Below are 16,921 nucleotides of genomic sequence, written 5' to 3'. Positions count from 1 at the left end.
GGGGGGGGGGAGAAATCGTTATTTTTGTATGAGCAAAAATTTAGTGATAAAAAAAGGCACAATAACGTTTACCCCGAGCGGCAAAAAATCCTAGTTTCGATCCTGTGGAAAGTATTGGAAAGTTCTGATTGTAATACGTTAATGAAAGTATATTTCCTTGATAGCATAAGAATTCTAACGGAAATTTGGGAAATAGCTTCATAGCGGATGATCATGAACTATTTCCGTAAATCAGGCTTTGAACATGGTCAAGAAATTCCTCAGTGATGCTGATTCCATAACAGTGCAATAATGTAGCAGCTAAGATCAATTATTATAATTATAAATTATTAAGATTTGGGTTTCCGTGATTGGTGATAAAACAACAATAATTAATAGTTATTATCCCATGTGAACGTTGATGTTTAAGTTGCAATTTGTAGTCATTTTACAGATCCAGGACAGAATAATTGAATAATTGGAATTTTTGATAATTCTAACTTTTTTCCAGTGGCTTTGGACTTCGAATTACTAAGTTTGACTGTATATTAAAAATTTAATTTTTTTAAACTTATTAATATAACTATCTGATACCCGGCGACGTTGCCCGCCCCGTAAAAAATTTATATATGTATAGCTTAATAATTATTTCTTAATTAAAAAAATTTCTGCATCAAATAAGAAATATTTTAATTAAAAAGGAAATCGCTTGTGGATACACAATATTTTTTGTTTTGCCATCTGGTGTGTAGATGTACAAATTTTTTGGATTACCAACACGCGAACAGGCGACGTAAAGCCGTCCGTGTGGAAAACAGGGCTCAAGTAGTATCCAAAGACTTCAGAAATTCTGCAGGATACAGAACTGTCTGCGCTGAGTCTGTGAAAGTGTCAACCGATTTGTAAGATGTGGAGTCTCCCGGAATAATTTTTAGGATTTTTTCGTTGATCTTGTTCACACTGTCATTTTTCGATGCCAGAATCGCTCTCTCACAAAGCCACTCATGGTTTTGGGGATTTTGTTGAATGTTTGGGAAGACTGTCTGAGTAAATTCTTGAACTGAGTTCAACAATTGGCAAAATCCATTTGGGAACGTAATCAGTCCAGTGCTTGGGTCTAAGGGAATTCTCCCACGGCCAAGTTTGATCAACTGATGTGAAAATGATAGCAGTGCTGAGTCATTTTGCTCGCATGTTGGTGGATAATGATAATTTTTTAACTTCGTGCCAGAGTGTTGATAATTTGAGGCAAGCGTTGAGTTCATCAGCTGGCATTGAACATTTTTATTCCCAATTTTGTCGTCGTAGTTGTTGTTCTCTGTTGTCAGTGACGTCATGCGTCCAGCTTGTGCAGCGAATATTATTCAAACGCCTTTTAAGCATTTTTTAAATTGAAACTATACCTATACAATGCGTGGTTGATGAGATAAAGGCCGCATTATCACTTACAGGACACCCTGTATATAGGCTAGCAGAAATACCTGGCGCTTCCCGGGTTTTCTTCAATTACTGGGAGGATTGGAAAAGTGACAAACCGTTATAAAGGAATAAACTGTTATAATAACAGAATTAAAGGTGTGACAAACCATTGTAAAGGCATATATTCACGTCTGAAACGCATTGTTGGAAACCACGGTAACCAAAGTAAACGTTCCGAAAGTAATTGTTGAGGCCCCAAAACTATTGTTGCCCGACAGTTTTTCGCCCATTTCGGGCATTTGCCCAGCTCTGACGAACTTTTAAAGTAGCCTACGGTTCAATCCCCGCCCTGTTTGGTATATACGCAAAATCTGGCGACGATCGGTCTAAAACTGTAGATTTGTATAAAGAGCATACATACATACATACATACATACATACTTTCACATTTATATATAAGATTATGACGGCCGGGGGCCTCAAGAGAAAGAGGAGCCTTACAAAAATGAGATCTGGTTGAAATGTTCGAGAATTTGCATGGTAGGGTCTTACTACTATTAACATTGATGGACCGGACACACCCCACTTCACATCTCATAGTTGGGCTTCAGAAAAATCACTTGGCCCGGGGACCCATGATTCTCTTAAGACGGCCCTTGCTGGTAAAACGGGTTTTCCGCATTTAACGCTGTTTTTTTTTTAATTTTCTCCGTTTTTCGAATTTTAATATCTCTGTGATAATGCTCTTAGAAACATGGAATTTTTTTTCTTGGCATCAGGAGAAACAGGGCAACAACTTTTTAAATGGAAGATAGAGCACAGGGGGGAAACTTATAAAAATTTAGATTTTCCATTTTGTTACTCACTGTATTTTCACTCTCAAAACTGGTACAGGCTAATTTTTCAACATCCGTTGAGCCTTTTTTGAATTGGAATCATACTTCTACGACGAACAGTTTATGAGATAAATGCCTTGCTAGCACTTAAGAGACACCCTGTATAGTCGACTGTGATTATGCATAAATCTTGGAATGTCGATTCCCTTTCTCCTCTTCTCCCCAAAAAAATGTATATATAAAATCAGGGCTATTTAGCCCTGAAATTATTCCCCCCCCCCCGGGGCCACCACTTCGGACAAGGGCGGCACTGTTCCAACTTCAATACGTGAATACGGACCAATCTCTCATTTAAAAAAAAATCACTCCACGAATAACGGAGAACAACAAGAGCGGCTCCCCTCCTAGAACAAGGAGCAGCTCTAAGAGGGGCACCAAATCCTATGTCGAAAAAAAAAAACGTGGTCGGGGGCGCGAAAAATAGATCCCACACGGGTAGGGTGACCATACGTCCCGTATTTCCCGGGACAGTCCCGGTATTTTCTGTTTTTTTGGCTGTCCCGACTTTTTAGCAAAAGTGTCCCGGTTTTTCCCGTATTTTGCACGAAGCCTACTTGAATTTTTATTCTTTATTGAAATCAAAGATTGAAATTATTTTCAACTTATAAATTATATTATGATAACTGCAACTATAAATGAGTATATGAATCTCCCACATTTGTCTTAGTGAAAATTTTTTTCCGTGGAATTCATTTTAATCCACTGCAATTAGCAGTAATGCTGCATTTCCCGCCATTGTGATTTCTCGTTATTTCAACAATATTTGGTGACTTTGTTCGGTTTTGGCGTCATTTTTGGCGATAATTGGCGATGTCCCGTATTTTCCCGTATTTGGAATCCCAATGTCCCGTATTTCTCTCGAGGAAATATGGTCAGCCTACACACGGGTAAAGATTTTTTTCTCGAGCCACCCGTGGAGAGAGAGTGGGGGTCACCAACATTCGAAATTCACGCAAAACACAACAAACATAATCTTTTGCTTTCAGTGAAGAATAAAAAGTTCGTGTAAAACTTGATTAAAAATTGGAGCATTTTTATTAACATTTTTTTGTCATTTTTATCAAAACAACAAAAAATCAGAATTTATCGGAAAATGCGGGTCATATGGTCACTAAGTGTAGGAACCGAAAAACAAACTGATGTGACGTTGAGTTTCGGTTGCATATGATAATAATGATGATTCGGTATGATACAGATTAAATATTAATATAAAGCCTTATATAAATAAAAAAGAAGAAGACATATTAATATTGCATACAAAATAATGTTATTACATTACTGTACATTTCGGAGTCAAGATTATTATTATATGTGCACATAGTCGATGAAAAGTCACAACACTGGTAACGGTCCTAAACCGAAAATAAAACAAACAAAAAAAAAACTCGACGCAGCTGCGGAAGTTTGTAGATTTTGTTTGATATAAAACGTGGCTTTTTCGTTTTCTTGTAAACGCCCAAGATGTAGTTTATAAATTATGTAAAATCCGCTTTAATTATTTCTAATAGCGTGTGTTTTTTTCTATTTTACTCGATCTAAAATACCTGTAATTATTAGAAATATTTTAATAAAAGGCAATGTTTTAACATTGAAAAATTTTCAAACGGGAAGGGGCTATTTAATGCAGTATATCCTTGATATGTTAATGATCATTGTGATGGTTATAATGCAGTATGTGGGGAAATTCTAAGCTTGGATTTGGTTTGAAAATGAAATGGAATTTAAAGCTCTTTGCAATTAATAATAAGGGGAAATATAAGTATGACTTTTTTGAATTATTGAGTAATAAAGATAAATTTTATGTTACAAGTGATTCGATTAATATTTACAGGAAGAAAGATATTGTGAACATGCCATCGTATCAGATCCTGGAATCGAAAGCGCATGTGATTTCCCATGCTGAGGAATCTGAAGCTTGTTTTCCGTTTTTGAAGATAACATCATCCGGGAACATCTCGCATTATTTGTAGTGCAAAGTTGAAGGTATTTCTTGATTTCCAAACCTGTTCTGATTATACATATATTATAATGGGAACCTCCCATAACGGACACCTTCCATTAACAGACACTTTTTTTTTTCAATTATGCCAACAGGCTTCAATATATTTTACTTTTTGTTAATGAACACTCCCTGTAAGCGGACAAAATTTTTGGTCCCATGGGTGTCCGTTATCGAAAAAAAGTTTTACTTTATGTAAATACTGCTATATAATACATAGCGCAGCGTGGGTTTTCTCCATATACTGGAACCATTGTAAAGGGATAAACATGTCTGAAATGTATTATGTGGGAACCCTAGCAACCAAACTAAGCACTCCAAAAGTCATTGTTGAGGTTCACGAAGCATTGTTGCCTGACAGTCTTTCGGACATTTACCCTGCTCAAACTTTTAAAGTAGACTATCGTTCATGTCTGGTCCCGTTTCAAAATTTAACGACAATCTCACTAGAATTATAGATTTATATAGAGAACACATACACAGAAAATCAATTTTGTATGATTTTTGATCACATTAAAATGTTTAGTTTTTGCATTGTTGCTTATGGATTGTGAATTTTTTCCAAATGTAATGGAATGCAAGCCTATGGTGGAACAGCCAGTTTGCATAAGTTTTATAGTGGTTAGCTAAATTTTATCAAAAAACCAACCTCCGTCAAGTTGACCGCACACAATTTGAGAACCCCTGCTGTATACAGCTTAGAACATGCCTACATTAAATATAGACATCTTGTATTTTGGATGAATTTTTCGATTTTGAACTCATAAATGAACTCCTCCATAGTACTGAGAAATTTGAGTGTAAAATTGTGAAGCACAATCTGTAAGCTTATAGTTCATAGAATCCTTTTATAAGGATTAATCCTTTTTTATCCTTTCTATTTATTGATTGATCATTTTTGAAGATTATACTTCATTTATTTATTTAAAAATATATATACATAATGGCTCTGCCCAAGTTTTCTTCAATGAGGATTTTTGGATCATGTAATTTCCCCTTCTTTCTTTGAGGGACATACAAACCGTGTCTAAGTTACCAATATGGTGACTTCCTGAGCTATTCATGAAAGAAACAAATCTAGACTTAAAGAAACATAGAAATGAATATATATTTTTTTCCTTTTTTAAGGGATGCTAGGTATTTTGATTCCCTCCTCCTTGAACTTCAAGTTATCCATCTGCCTGTTTCAGCTTCCAAAAATGCTTAGTTAAAGCTGTGGAATTTTTTAGATATACTTTTTACTAGCCCATAATAAATTTTAAAACAACATAAACTACATGAATTTATACAGTTGAATATTAAAAGACAATATGAAGACATTAATTAATTCTTATTATGGTTTTAATACATTAATTTTTTTTAGGTTAAATGGTTTCATTATGGAGATGGAGAAGTGGAGTAAAAGTTACAACTTCCGTAGAAAATGTCACTTGTTTTTGCACTACAAGCCTCTACTAACATATACTTGTAGATAAGATACCTCTTGGTTGTTGCATTTGTGTCTCTAATAACTAGATTGTTAAATGCAGGCATCTGACAACATTTCTCATCCATCCCGTCGGAGAAATGTCAGATGCCATAAAAAAATACTTCTGTCCACGATTGCTGGATTATATAATTTTTGTTGGTGCTCGTCAACCTAGTCGTAATCATGCAGTCCAGACTCCTGAGTTGCTGCGCAAATATCCGCCGGAAGACCACAAGGATTTTCCTTTGTCACCAGATGTTGTGTTCTTTTGCCAGCCGGAAGGATGTGTTTGCATAGGTCCAAAAAGAATAAGTCTCCGTGAGTCAACATCATTTGTGTTCGCTCTGACAGAGAAAGACACCAGTAGGGTACGCTATGGCATATGTGTTAATTTCTATCGGCCTATAGAGAAACGGTCCAGTTCCAAAAGCTCATTCAGAGGGGGGAAGCTTCCTGATGGAAGTATTTCGAAACAAAGGCATCCCGAAAGCTCAGATTTGAAGCATTTGGATTCGTCTGATATATTAAGGAGGCATGAGGAGTCTGACCCAACGGCAAATTTTTCTTCCAAACTATCTCAGAGACAGCGTATAAAAAGTCACTCACTTACATCACTGTGCATCATAAGCCATCATCCATTTTTCTCTACATTCCGAGAGTGTCTCTTTATTCTGCGAAGGCTTATCGACACTTCAAATGAGAGAAATCTCTCCAGGAGAAGTGGAGGATCAAGGCCGGGTAGCAGGTACTATAATATATATAAAAATATATTGTGCATAAACTTTTTATGAAATTTGCTTTATTCTGGCTAATTATTTTTTCGTCTAATTTTTATTTATATGCAGTGAAACACCCCATTTAACAATCATCACATGACCAATGAAAATTATATGACTATAACCTACTCGAGTGCCAATATTTGGCTTGAGTTTTTGGCCAGCCAATAATTAGCTGGCACCAAAATTTGCCTTCACCTCCCTTTTTGTTAATCGACATCATTGATTGCTGCCTTTCATATCTGAAGGAAAAGAAAGGGGGCAGAGGTATTTAACTCTTGCTGTTGATAATATTTTTGCTTTGTTTTGGAACTTGCAGTTCAGCAGAGAAACATAAAAATTATAAATTTATGGGAATTTTTTTTTCCTTCCACACCCATAGGGTTACACTAGGGTTTGTCAAATCACCAAAATATTTAGGGGGTCAACAGAATTTCATAGGCCTCAAGCATATTCTCATCCTCCCCCCCCCCCCCAAAAAAAAAATTGGTCCAAAATGTTCTTTGACCTCTACCGGAGCAGACTCATGGTCCCTTTCCATGCTAACAGACAGGCTGACATAATTTCAGAAAATTTTGTAGTCCTGATACTTTAATTCAGTTATCAAACATTAAAAAAAATTAGCTGCCAATCTCAATTTTTTAATTGCCATGGTGACCTATCACCTGAAATTTGTCCAGTCCTGGGTTACACTACAAGTAAACTAATATCCATTTACATTGCTTTTTTCGAAATCTTCATATGAATGGGTGTCTCAAACAAAAGCATATGTTGCACTTTTTACAGAAAAAAATTTTAGGTCATAATTTACTGCGGAAATCACCTATACTCTTCTCTTCCACTTTTCAACTTTCAAAAAGTACAGACATTCTAGTGGTAGTTTTTTGGACACTAAAACTGTTATAGTGGAATTTGTCACGTCACATTTTACTTTCTAAAAAAAAACCTATTTTGTGTGGGAAAAAAATTAACATGTCCTTGCAGACACCCGTTCATATCACCAAAAAAGTTAGATGTTAAAGACAGAGCTTGACATCTCAGGCAACAAGTCACCATGCTAACTAGAAAATTGGTGTCATCACCTGAAATTCCTTGCATACAATTGTTAAATTGGAATCTAAGAAAACACAAAATATTTTGATTTCATGGCAGCATGTTTTCAGACATGCGAAAGGGTAATTAAGTCTCAGGAAAGTCCAATAAATGTTATTTTGAACTGCTTTTCTTTAGAACAAACTATTTTTGGCTCTTAAGAATCTGGCTGGCGCCTAAATTTTTCTCAGATTTGGTGAGAGCCATAGTAAAAGATTCCTAACAACCAAATGCTGTACTGTAATGCATAATATGCAAGCTATATAAAATCTTTTTGGTCACCAATTCTCTCCCATATACCTATTTTTTCAGGGTAATAGAAAAAAAAAATTCTTTTAAATTTCATCATCAAATTGAATATTAATTAATTGGTTAAATACAGATTTTTTAAATGAATTTTTATATGATTTGAAGAAAATTATTATCTTCATTTGTGCATGTTTTCAAAATATAATTTGAAAGGTTTTTTTTTGCTAATATCACTACCTTCTGCAGGGAGACCATTTGGTCTGTTCTCACGAGTAAAATCACAGAAAATACTCCAACATCTGTTATATACTGTATCAGAGAGCTAGAAATGTGGATGCTGAAATTGTTAAGTGCTCCAGTACCAGTGCCTGGAAAAACCCGAGTGGAGGTATGTGGTATATATCAAAGTGTGTTCTATTTGTCACAGTGGTTTGAAATGCTTATTTCCTGATAATGATACTATATTTGGAAGCAAATAATCATTCTAAGCAGATTATACTTAAGTTATCAGGTAGGTAAGTGGGAGAAATATATTATATCCCCAAATTTTCTTACTGTTTGACTACTTTAGCAGGTGTATTCTCATTATTTGCTTAATTTGCTTTGGGCTACTTGGCAAATGAAACATTGCATCATGATTTGATGCGGGTCGAGGTAGCTAGATCGGTTGATAAGATACTCACCTAAAGTACCACAGTATGTTTAGAGGTGTCGCGAGTTTGATACCTAGAAAGTCCTTCAGACATGCAAAAGGGTAGTTAAGTCTCAGGAAAGTTCAATAATGTTATTTTGAACTGCTTTTCTTTAGAACAAACTATTTTTGGCTCCAAAGAAATCTGGCTGGTGCCTGAATTTTTTTTCAGATTTGTTGAGAGCCATAGTGAAAGATTTGTAACAACCAAGTGCTGTACTGTAATGCATAATATGCAAACTATATAAAATCTTTTTGTTCACCAATTCTCCCATATTCCTATTTTTTCAGGGTAATAGAAAAAAAAATCTTTTAAATTTCATCATCAAATCCAATATTAATTGACGTGTGTACAACAAAAACTGCAACATGACCACAGAAAAAGATTGCTACCACATCAAGGGGTTAATGCATCTCAGTGAGTATAAAAAAAAGAGGCTGCCGTTCGGAATCTACAATGAATTGTAGGTCTCTGTCTAATTAGCCCTCGTGTGCAGAAAATGACTGTGGTGCAACAAAAATGATCAAATGATTTGATGCAATGCTGATCGACAGAGAGAATGTCATTCTCACTTATTACAACATTAATCTTAGGACATAATCTAACATGAATGCATGTTTGATTTTTACATCTAATGGAAAATAAAGCTTTGTGGAAAGTGTTCTACATGATTTATTTATTCATTTTATTTTACAATTCCAGGTTGAAATTCTGCCCAAAGACATTCAGCCACCCCTTATATTTGCCCTCCCAGACCATACTAGGTTTTCATTAGTAGACTTTCCTCTTCACCTTCCCTTGGAACTTTTAGGAGTGGACACGTGTATGAAAGTTCTAATCTGTATCATTCTGGAGCATAAGGTATTAACACAAGATGAATTCAAATACTTACTATAAATTTTGTTTTGTGGGAGAGGTAATTACTAATTACAAAAATATTTTAACACTTCAACTGTTTTCTTGAATTCACAATGTGCATTGCATAGTAAAACTTTTTTTAAATTAACTCTTACAAAACGTCATTGTTGAGATGTCTCGCCTAGCCTGATGCCTTATATTTCAGCAATTCTGGGATATCTTGCTTCTTTATTTATAACGTTTTCTCATTCCCCTCCCAAACTGGCAGATCAACTGCCAGTTGGTGGAGTCAGCTTTTCTTTGAAATTTGGTAACAGAAGGAGAAAGACTGTATTCTCCCCCCCCCCCTTCCTTTCAGAGCAGTATAGGAATATGCATGCACATTATGAATAATAGAAAAATTTTGAACATTTCTCTTCTTTTTTTTAACTCACTTATCAGCTGCACAAAATCTGGAAAAATATTCTCCCTGAAAAAATGTATTTCAATTTACTGTAGATTAAAAGATTTAGTTATTTCCACTGTGATAGTTATAATGTGGGTCAGGAAATTTTAAAAACAGCTTGAAGGGTAAAAATAAATAAATAATAATAATTTAGAAGTCTACGCACATTGAACTAACTTAAAGCCGCCGCTTAATACTGTCTGTTCTCAACATCTATAAGAAATTGACGTAATATTGTAAGTCTTGATAAAAATTAAATTTTCAAAAACAAATTAATATGAAATAATGATATTTCTCTATAATTTTTTTTAAACTAATTTTTTCCTTAAATGAAAAAAAAAAAATCTTTACAATGAGACTAAATGAAAGATAAAATTTTTCGCTCTGTCAAATGTCCAAGTACAAAATACTGATTTTTACCTATACTAATAGATGACTAGTTTCATTCTTAGACTTTCTACATTTATTCCTGTATGAAATTTAACAACTTTTATGATTTAAAATTTTGATTGTGTTTGTGTATTTTATTAATTTTTTGCAGTTGATTCTGCAGTCTCGTGATTACAATGCTCTTTCGATGAGTGTAATGGCATTTGTGACTATGATTTATCCTTTGGAGTACATGTTTCCTGTGATACCATTGTTGCCAACTTGTATGAGTGGTGCTGAACAGGTGAGTAATACTTGTTATTTCATAGAAACCATAAAAAGAGAATTCTTTTATAAGCAAATTGGATAAAATTTCAAAAGAAACTGTCAATTTAAAATATGTTGGTTTTTTAATTTATGTCAGCAAAGTTCTGATGTTTCTAAATTCTCTTTCACAGAAAATTTTAAAAAAATCATTGTCGAATTTTAATTTGAAATTTTGTCTGAGTTGTTAATTTATTATTTTTAAGTTTGGTCTCTACATGTTCAGATTTGTCACCAAATGTTCAGACTATTAATATTTTCAATTCTGTTTCTGGACATAAATATCTGATAATAAATATTAGAAGTTTCAGTATATTTTCCATTATTTACCATTTTTATCATTATAACAATAAGCAATAAACTATGGTTAAATTGAACAGAATTGAGGTACAAAAGTTTTAAGAGAAATGAGCAGTTAATTTAATCTGAAAAAAAATCAAAAAAGTACTTTATTGAAATTTTTTTATTTGATTTTATGTATTTTTGTTGTTATTTATGTTTATTATGTATTTATGTATTTTTAGTTTGCATTTGTATTTAATAAATCTTAAATGAAAAAAAAACCCCTTTTTGTAGTTATTTATGTCTGATTTTTTCAAAAATTTATGATTTTATTTTAATAAATTGGTTGATTTATTGGTAATTCATCCACACTATTTTTTAAAATGATATCTTAGTTGCTGCTTGCACCAACACCTTATATAATTGGAGTGCCTGCTAGTTTCCTCATGTACAAAAGGAACTTTAGACTTCCAGATGATGTTTGGCTGATAGATTTGGATTCAAATAAAGTGAGAAAATGTTTCTTAAAATCTTTGTCTTCAGTTTTCAACATGAAGTTAGTTTTTATTCATATTATATTTACACCTGAATATTCTAAAAGGTTTTGAAGCCACCAGGAGTTGAAGATCTTCCACTACTTCCTGAGCCTGAAGGGACAGTTCTTCAGAATCATTTGAAACAGGTGTGTTTGATATGCCTGCTATTTCTTTTTCTAAATATGTTTTACAATTTTGAGGGTAAAATACTTAAAAATATCCCCTTTTAGTTTTTCAAACATTCTACTTTCAACTTGTGTCTAAATGTCAAACTATTGCCAAATATTGGTAAGCTAAATAATTATTTGAAGATCAAGATTTTAATGTCCAATGCAAACATTAAGTATCACAGGAAATAAACCAAAGCAATTTTTAAAGCATAATGTATTTACTTTCAGCTTGAAGTATTATAATTTATTTTCATCACATCAGCAGATAGGAAATGTTTGTAAATGAATTTTTATTTATGCTCTGATAAACGACATACAGTTATTAGAATAAAAGCAAAAAACCATTTGCTTATCTTTGTCTTATTCTAGGCACTGGCTTCTATGAGCATGAGTCCTCAGCCAATTAAAAATCTTGATAGGATTCAACCTGGTGCAGCAGAACGACTTTCAGTGCAGGAGCCCCCGCCCCTGACTACGGGCTTTAATCCTCTCATTTACGGGAACGATGTTGATTCAGTGGACATAGCTACCCGAATAGCCATGGTTCGCTTCTTCAACTCACCCGGTGTTCTAGCTAATCTTATGGAGCACACAAGAACACTTAGACTCTATCCAAGACCAGTAGTAGCATTTCAAATCAATAGTTTTTTACATTCAAGGCCTAAAGCTTCCTACTTCTTGAGCAAGTTTGTTCGCACTCAGGTAACACATTTGTTCTAGCAAAGGTCATTTGATCATATAAAAATATTCAATCTCATATAAAATTAAGCATCTATCTTCATTCTTTGAAACTGTATATGATACAGAGATATTTATATTTTCAGGCGGTTGAATTTTTTGCAGAGTGGTCTTTGTCACCAACTAATGTTGCATTTTTAAGAGTTCACACAGGTAAAATAATTCAATTTAAAATCAAGTGCACACTTATGATATTTAAATGTAAAATATTACTATATTCAATTTATGCTAAATCTGTACATTTATTCTTGTGCTTAATTCTGTCATTTTTCCATTCATCTGGTAACACTTGTAAGCGAATTTCAATCATAATGAATATAGTATTGAATATGCTTATCTATTTTTTTAAACATAAAAACATACTGTAATTTTTAGCACATAATCTACATACACATTTCTGGTTACTATATCATCAATAATGAAATTTTCAATAATGGAAGGAGTTATTGGTTATGATTTTGTAGACAAAATGCTGATTCTAATATTTGCATACACATCATCTGCTACCTTTAGAAAAATTCATCTATACCAAGAAATTCAGATGTTTTTGTAATGTATAATCTGTTGATTATATGCAGAAGGTTACAGTACTTTAACTTTTAGGCTTATCATACTTACCATCAGTATGTTTTATCATTGTCTTAACCAGTAATGGGCCAACTTAGAGATTCTATGTGGCCTGCCGCTAATTTTAAAATAACTTTATAGAAATGTTTTATTATAAATAGAATTTTATAATAAATTATATTGGTTCACAAATTTTTTATATTTTTTGATCTGCTCCTAAAAAAGTTTGCCCATCACTGGTGTTAACAATACTCAGTGAAGCCTTCTGTTCTCATCTTGATCCTCTCCTTAATCTTCCTCTGAAGAATCATACAGGCATAGCTTTATTCTTGTTCTTAACACTGCCTCGCAATATACATATTTCAGTATTGGTAAACACTTTTATACAAATACAAATACAATGCCACAACAGGCAAATTGCCTAACGAGGTGGCTGACTTAAGAACATCATGTATACATCACATTTTATGTGATCAACTGTCAGAGTTATCAATTAAGTTTATGCTATTATGTATACAGGTGTGTTCGATCCAACAGTTGTGGGTGATAAATCTAAATGGTTCAGTCATCAGCTGGAGCCGCTGCATTTCAAAGTATGGTGTGATGAGTTTACCCTATCCAATGCTCTGTCAACTCCACAGGTAGAGGAACCTTCAACAGGTAAATAATATCTATAAATTTATTTATATGAAGGGAAATAACTTATAGTAAATTTTTTTAAATAGTTTACGCAAATTCGTTCATATTATCACATTTAATAACTGTTAAGAGAAATTATTATTTTCAAAAGGTTCATTTGTTTACACACATACTAAAAACTGTAACTTACAGTGTACATACTTTTTTTTTTCAATACAGATGAAAGCAATAGTGATAGTGAAGAGGCTGGAAGTACAAGTTCCTCATATTCTTCCTTAAGTGATTTTGTTACAGACATGGTTAACAGTGAAATCACCAGTGATTCTATGTGTGGTTTGTATCAATTTTTCATCATTCTAAAAAATTATCTTTTCAATTTTTTAATTTCATTATTGAGTTTATTTGATAATAAAAATGGTTGTGTTCATATTAATTTTATTTTTTCTTAATTTTTTACTCATTCCAAGCTAGCTTTTTAGGTTTGTTATTATCTATATTGGGGTTTTTTTTTTGTTTTTTTTTTCCATCAAAATATGACAGTATTAAATTTTTATGGATAAAATTCCAGTATTTTTTTTACCCCTTGTAATTTTCCTCTTTTTTCTGTGAAGTTTTAAATGCCTCTTGATTTTTATGAAATAAATTGAAATATTTAATTTTTTTTTAATTTCCTGACAGGTGGAGAGGAAGCATCCTGCAGTCAAGTCCTTTTTGATCACCATTCTGTTTACCAACCTCCAAGTACATTACAGTTACCTACAACAGGTGTCAACAGCAGTGACTCCGCATTTTCAGTACCTGGTTCCTTGTCAACATCTTCTTCACAATCTTCGTTATCCAGGTAACAAAACACTAGTCTTTTGATACATATAAATTTATTCATTTTTCCTGAGAATTCATTTTATTTTGAAAAGTTTTTGTTCCTAGTAAGATTGATGTATTATTAGCACAATTAGAGAACTTCAAAATCAGTTAAATTACCATATTTGTTGATGAGTGTACAAGTTAATATGAAAAGTTCTCTACTCTCTGAAGAAAATATCATGGGTTGGAGTTTGCAAAAGTTTTTTTTCATCATAATTTGCTAAAAATTGGTGAGTTTGCTTAACTAAGTTTTTTGTTGAGCAAAAATTGTGTCATATTGTTTTACATCAAAAACTGCAAATCAATAATTATATGTACATCATCTATATACACACACACGTATTTCATTAAAAATGTTGTCTGAAAGGAATCTTAATTCCACAGTTGATTCTGAGATCAAAATAAAGAATGAAAAGTGATCAGCAAAAATAGTTTAATTCAGCTGTTATAAGGGCATCTCTGGAAAATAATAATTGGGAAAAGCAAAAAAAAAAAAAGAATTTATGTATTTTTTAATCAAAAAAAATGTCACTTATCAAAATTTTCACTTCTTTCTGTATTATACATAGCAAAATTTACCCTAAATTTAAACTAATTTTTAAATTAAATTTGAACCAAAAATCAGTGGTTAAAATGTCAACGGTTGAAATTCCTGATTTTCTTCACTTTTCAAAGTCTTGAAATTCATCTGTTCCTATTCATTGTAGCACATAAATATTATCAGTCAAGAATTTTAATCACTAATATCTGTGTGAATTATTAGAATTTAACTGCATAGGTAAATTTTGTAATATAATTAATATAATTTCTTAATATTATTCTTTTCATAATAGGTAAATTTCTTTCAGTTAAATAAAGTGAAGCACGAATTCCATTAAACGATACTTTTTTTTGGAGTATAGAAATTTTAATTTTTGTTTTTCCTCTAATTATTATTTCATGGCTGTGATATTCATTCAGCTGTGATTCACTATCCCAGCTGAATTACCCCTTTTTTTGATAATTTTAATATTTTATTTTAATTTTAAAACTAACTCTAGAATTTTTTCTTTTTTGGACACTCTTTTGAAACTGATACATTACATTATACATTATAACACTGTGCATGGAATTTTAATTCCAAGAATCTATATATGACGGTTTAGGCATATTTAAAGTATCAATAACTTGATTATCACTGTTTTTTAATTAATTTGGTTCAGTTTTATCAAATCAGTTTTTTTACAGTTTTTTTTTTCAATTTTATCGAATCAGTTTTTTGCATTAATGCTTTATGCTTTTGTCCGGATTCTCATCTTTTTTTATTTCTCTTTCTTTTAGTAGTCCATCTTATAATTGTGATCTTGAAGAAGATAGCACTGGTACTGTGGAGAAACAAGAGACCAATAAATTTCCACCTTTAAATTATCAGGCAGAACCGCAGGTAAACATTGAATATAATACTGTGTACAAATGTTTATAATCATTTTTCATCCTATTAGTTGCATGATTTATGTTGCATTCAAAATGGTTCTTAATTTGATAATATGACTACATTTACCTTATTTTATAATGTATTGACTAAATTTGTTTTGAGAAGTATATTAATATCTTTGTTTTACATAACCATCAGTGGACTGATTTATGTTTTATTGAATAGATTTTGTGCCATTTATTTCAAATTGGGACTACAGAAAGGTTGAACTTGTTTGACATCATTCAATACTCGCTTTAAATTATAGATCTAATTCAAACCTTTGTGCATAAAATGACAAAGTGCGACAAAGGTTATCATATGAATTCACTCTCATCCTTATTAAATTAGGCATTTTTTATTATATATACAGGGTGGGCAAAAAGTCTGTAGAAACTTTAAAAATTCATAAAAACCAGAAAAATAACCAAAATAAAAAAAACGGTTTGTAGGGTTAGCATCGCTAGGTCACAGGAATTTTTTTAAGACAGGGAAAAAATAACTGAAAAGCAGTTGATAGGTGGCGCTGACTTACACAAATCAAAGAAAGGATACGCAAATAACGAACAGAATGCCTCCAAATAATTTATTACAGCAGTATGTGTTCCACATGACCACCACCACAGGGTATAACACATTGCAGACGAGTCAGAAATCTAGCAACGACAGAAATCAGCAGGTCTACATACGCGATTTACAACGATGAACTGCTTGTGGATTAGGAGCGCAAGTTCTTATAACTGTCTCATTTGCATATTTCCACCGAAGTCACTCTTGTCTATCGGCTGTTTTTTTTCCTGTAAAAAAAATTCCTGTGACCTAGCGATGCTAACCCTGCAAACCATTTTTTATTTCGGTTATTTTTTCAGTTTTTATTCATTTTTAAAGTTTCCACTGACTTTTTTGCCCACCCTGTGTGTGTGTGTGCGTGTGTGTGTGTTTTATTATTATTTTTTGTAAATTCCCAAGAGATCCGTAAAATTTGTACAGGGAATTTGTTAGTGTTAGTAGACACATCCATGGCCTTAACTGGGATTCGAACCCAGACCTGCACAGTCTGAGTGATACTGTAAAATTTTTATTCCTTCTTAAATGTTAATTTTTCC

General features: G+C 32.7%; 1 protein-coding gene across 8 annotated transcripts in view; it reads left to right on the top strand.

Annotated features, from left to right (window-relative positions):
- Rab3-GEF (Rab3 GDP-GTP exchange factor) overlaps window positions 1-16,921 on the top strand; it is a 63,004-nt gene that overhangs the window by 12,647 nt on the left and 33,436 nt on the right. For 6 of the 8 annotated variants that reach the window (XR_016195725.1, XM_089255038.1, XM_089255035.1 and 3 more), the window contains exons 2-14: window positions 4,126-4,277; window positions 5,657-6,506; window positions 8,125-8,266; window positions 9,273-9,431; window positions 10,415-10,546; window positions 11,244-11,357; window positions 11,450-11,530; window positions 11,924-12,256; window positions 12,379-12,445; window positions 13,379-13,519; window positions 13,718-13,831; window positions 14,177-14,339; window positions 15,683-15,785. Coding sequence is in view for 7 of the 8 variants with exons in the window: in XM_089255038.1 (XP_089111164.1) it covers window positions 5,860-6,506; window positions 8,125-8,266; window positions 9,273-9,431; window positions 10,415-10,546; window positions 11,244-11,357; window positions 11,450-11,530; window positions 11,924-12,256; window positions 12,379-12,445; window positions 13,379-13,519; window positions 13,718-13,831; window positions 14,177-14,339; window positions 15,683-15,785 (2,196 nt within the window). In the remaining variant the exon portion in view is untranslated. The other 2 variants (XM_089255036.1, XM_089255037.1) reach the window with 2 other exon arrangements.

This window comes from Pholcus phalangioides, unplaced genomic scaffold, assembly GCF_987345545.1.
Source record: "Pholcus phalangioides strain wild (caught in Gottingen) unplaced genomic scaffold, Ppha-v1.0 ptg000042l_1, whole genome shotgun sequence".
NCBI lineage: Eukaryota > Metazoa > Arthropoda > Arachnida > Araneae > Pholcidae > Pholcus > Pholcus phalangioides.
Note: the sequence above shows the minus strand (reverse complement) of the source record. Positions and strands in the feature narration are given on the sequence as shown.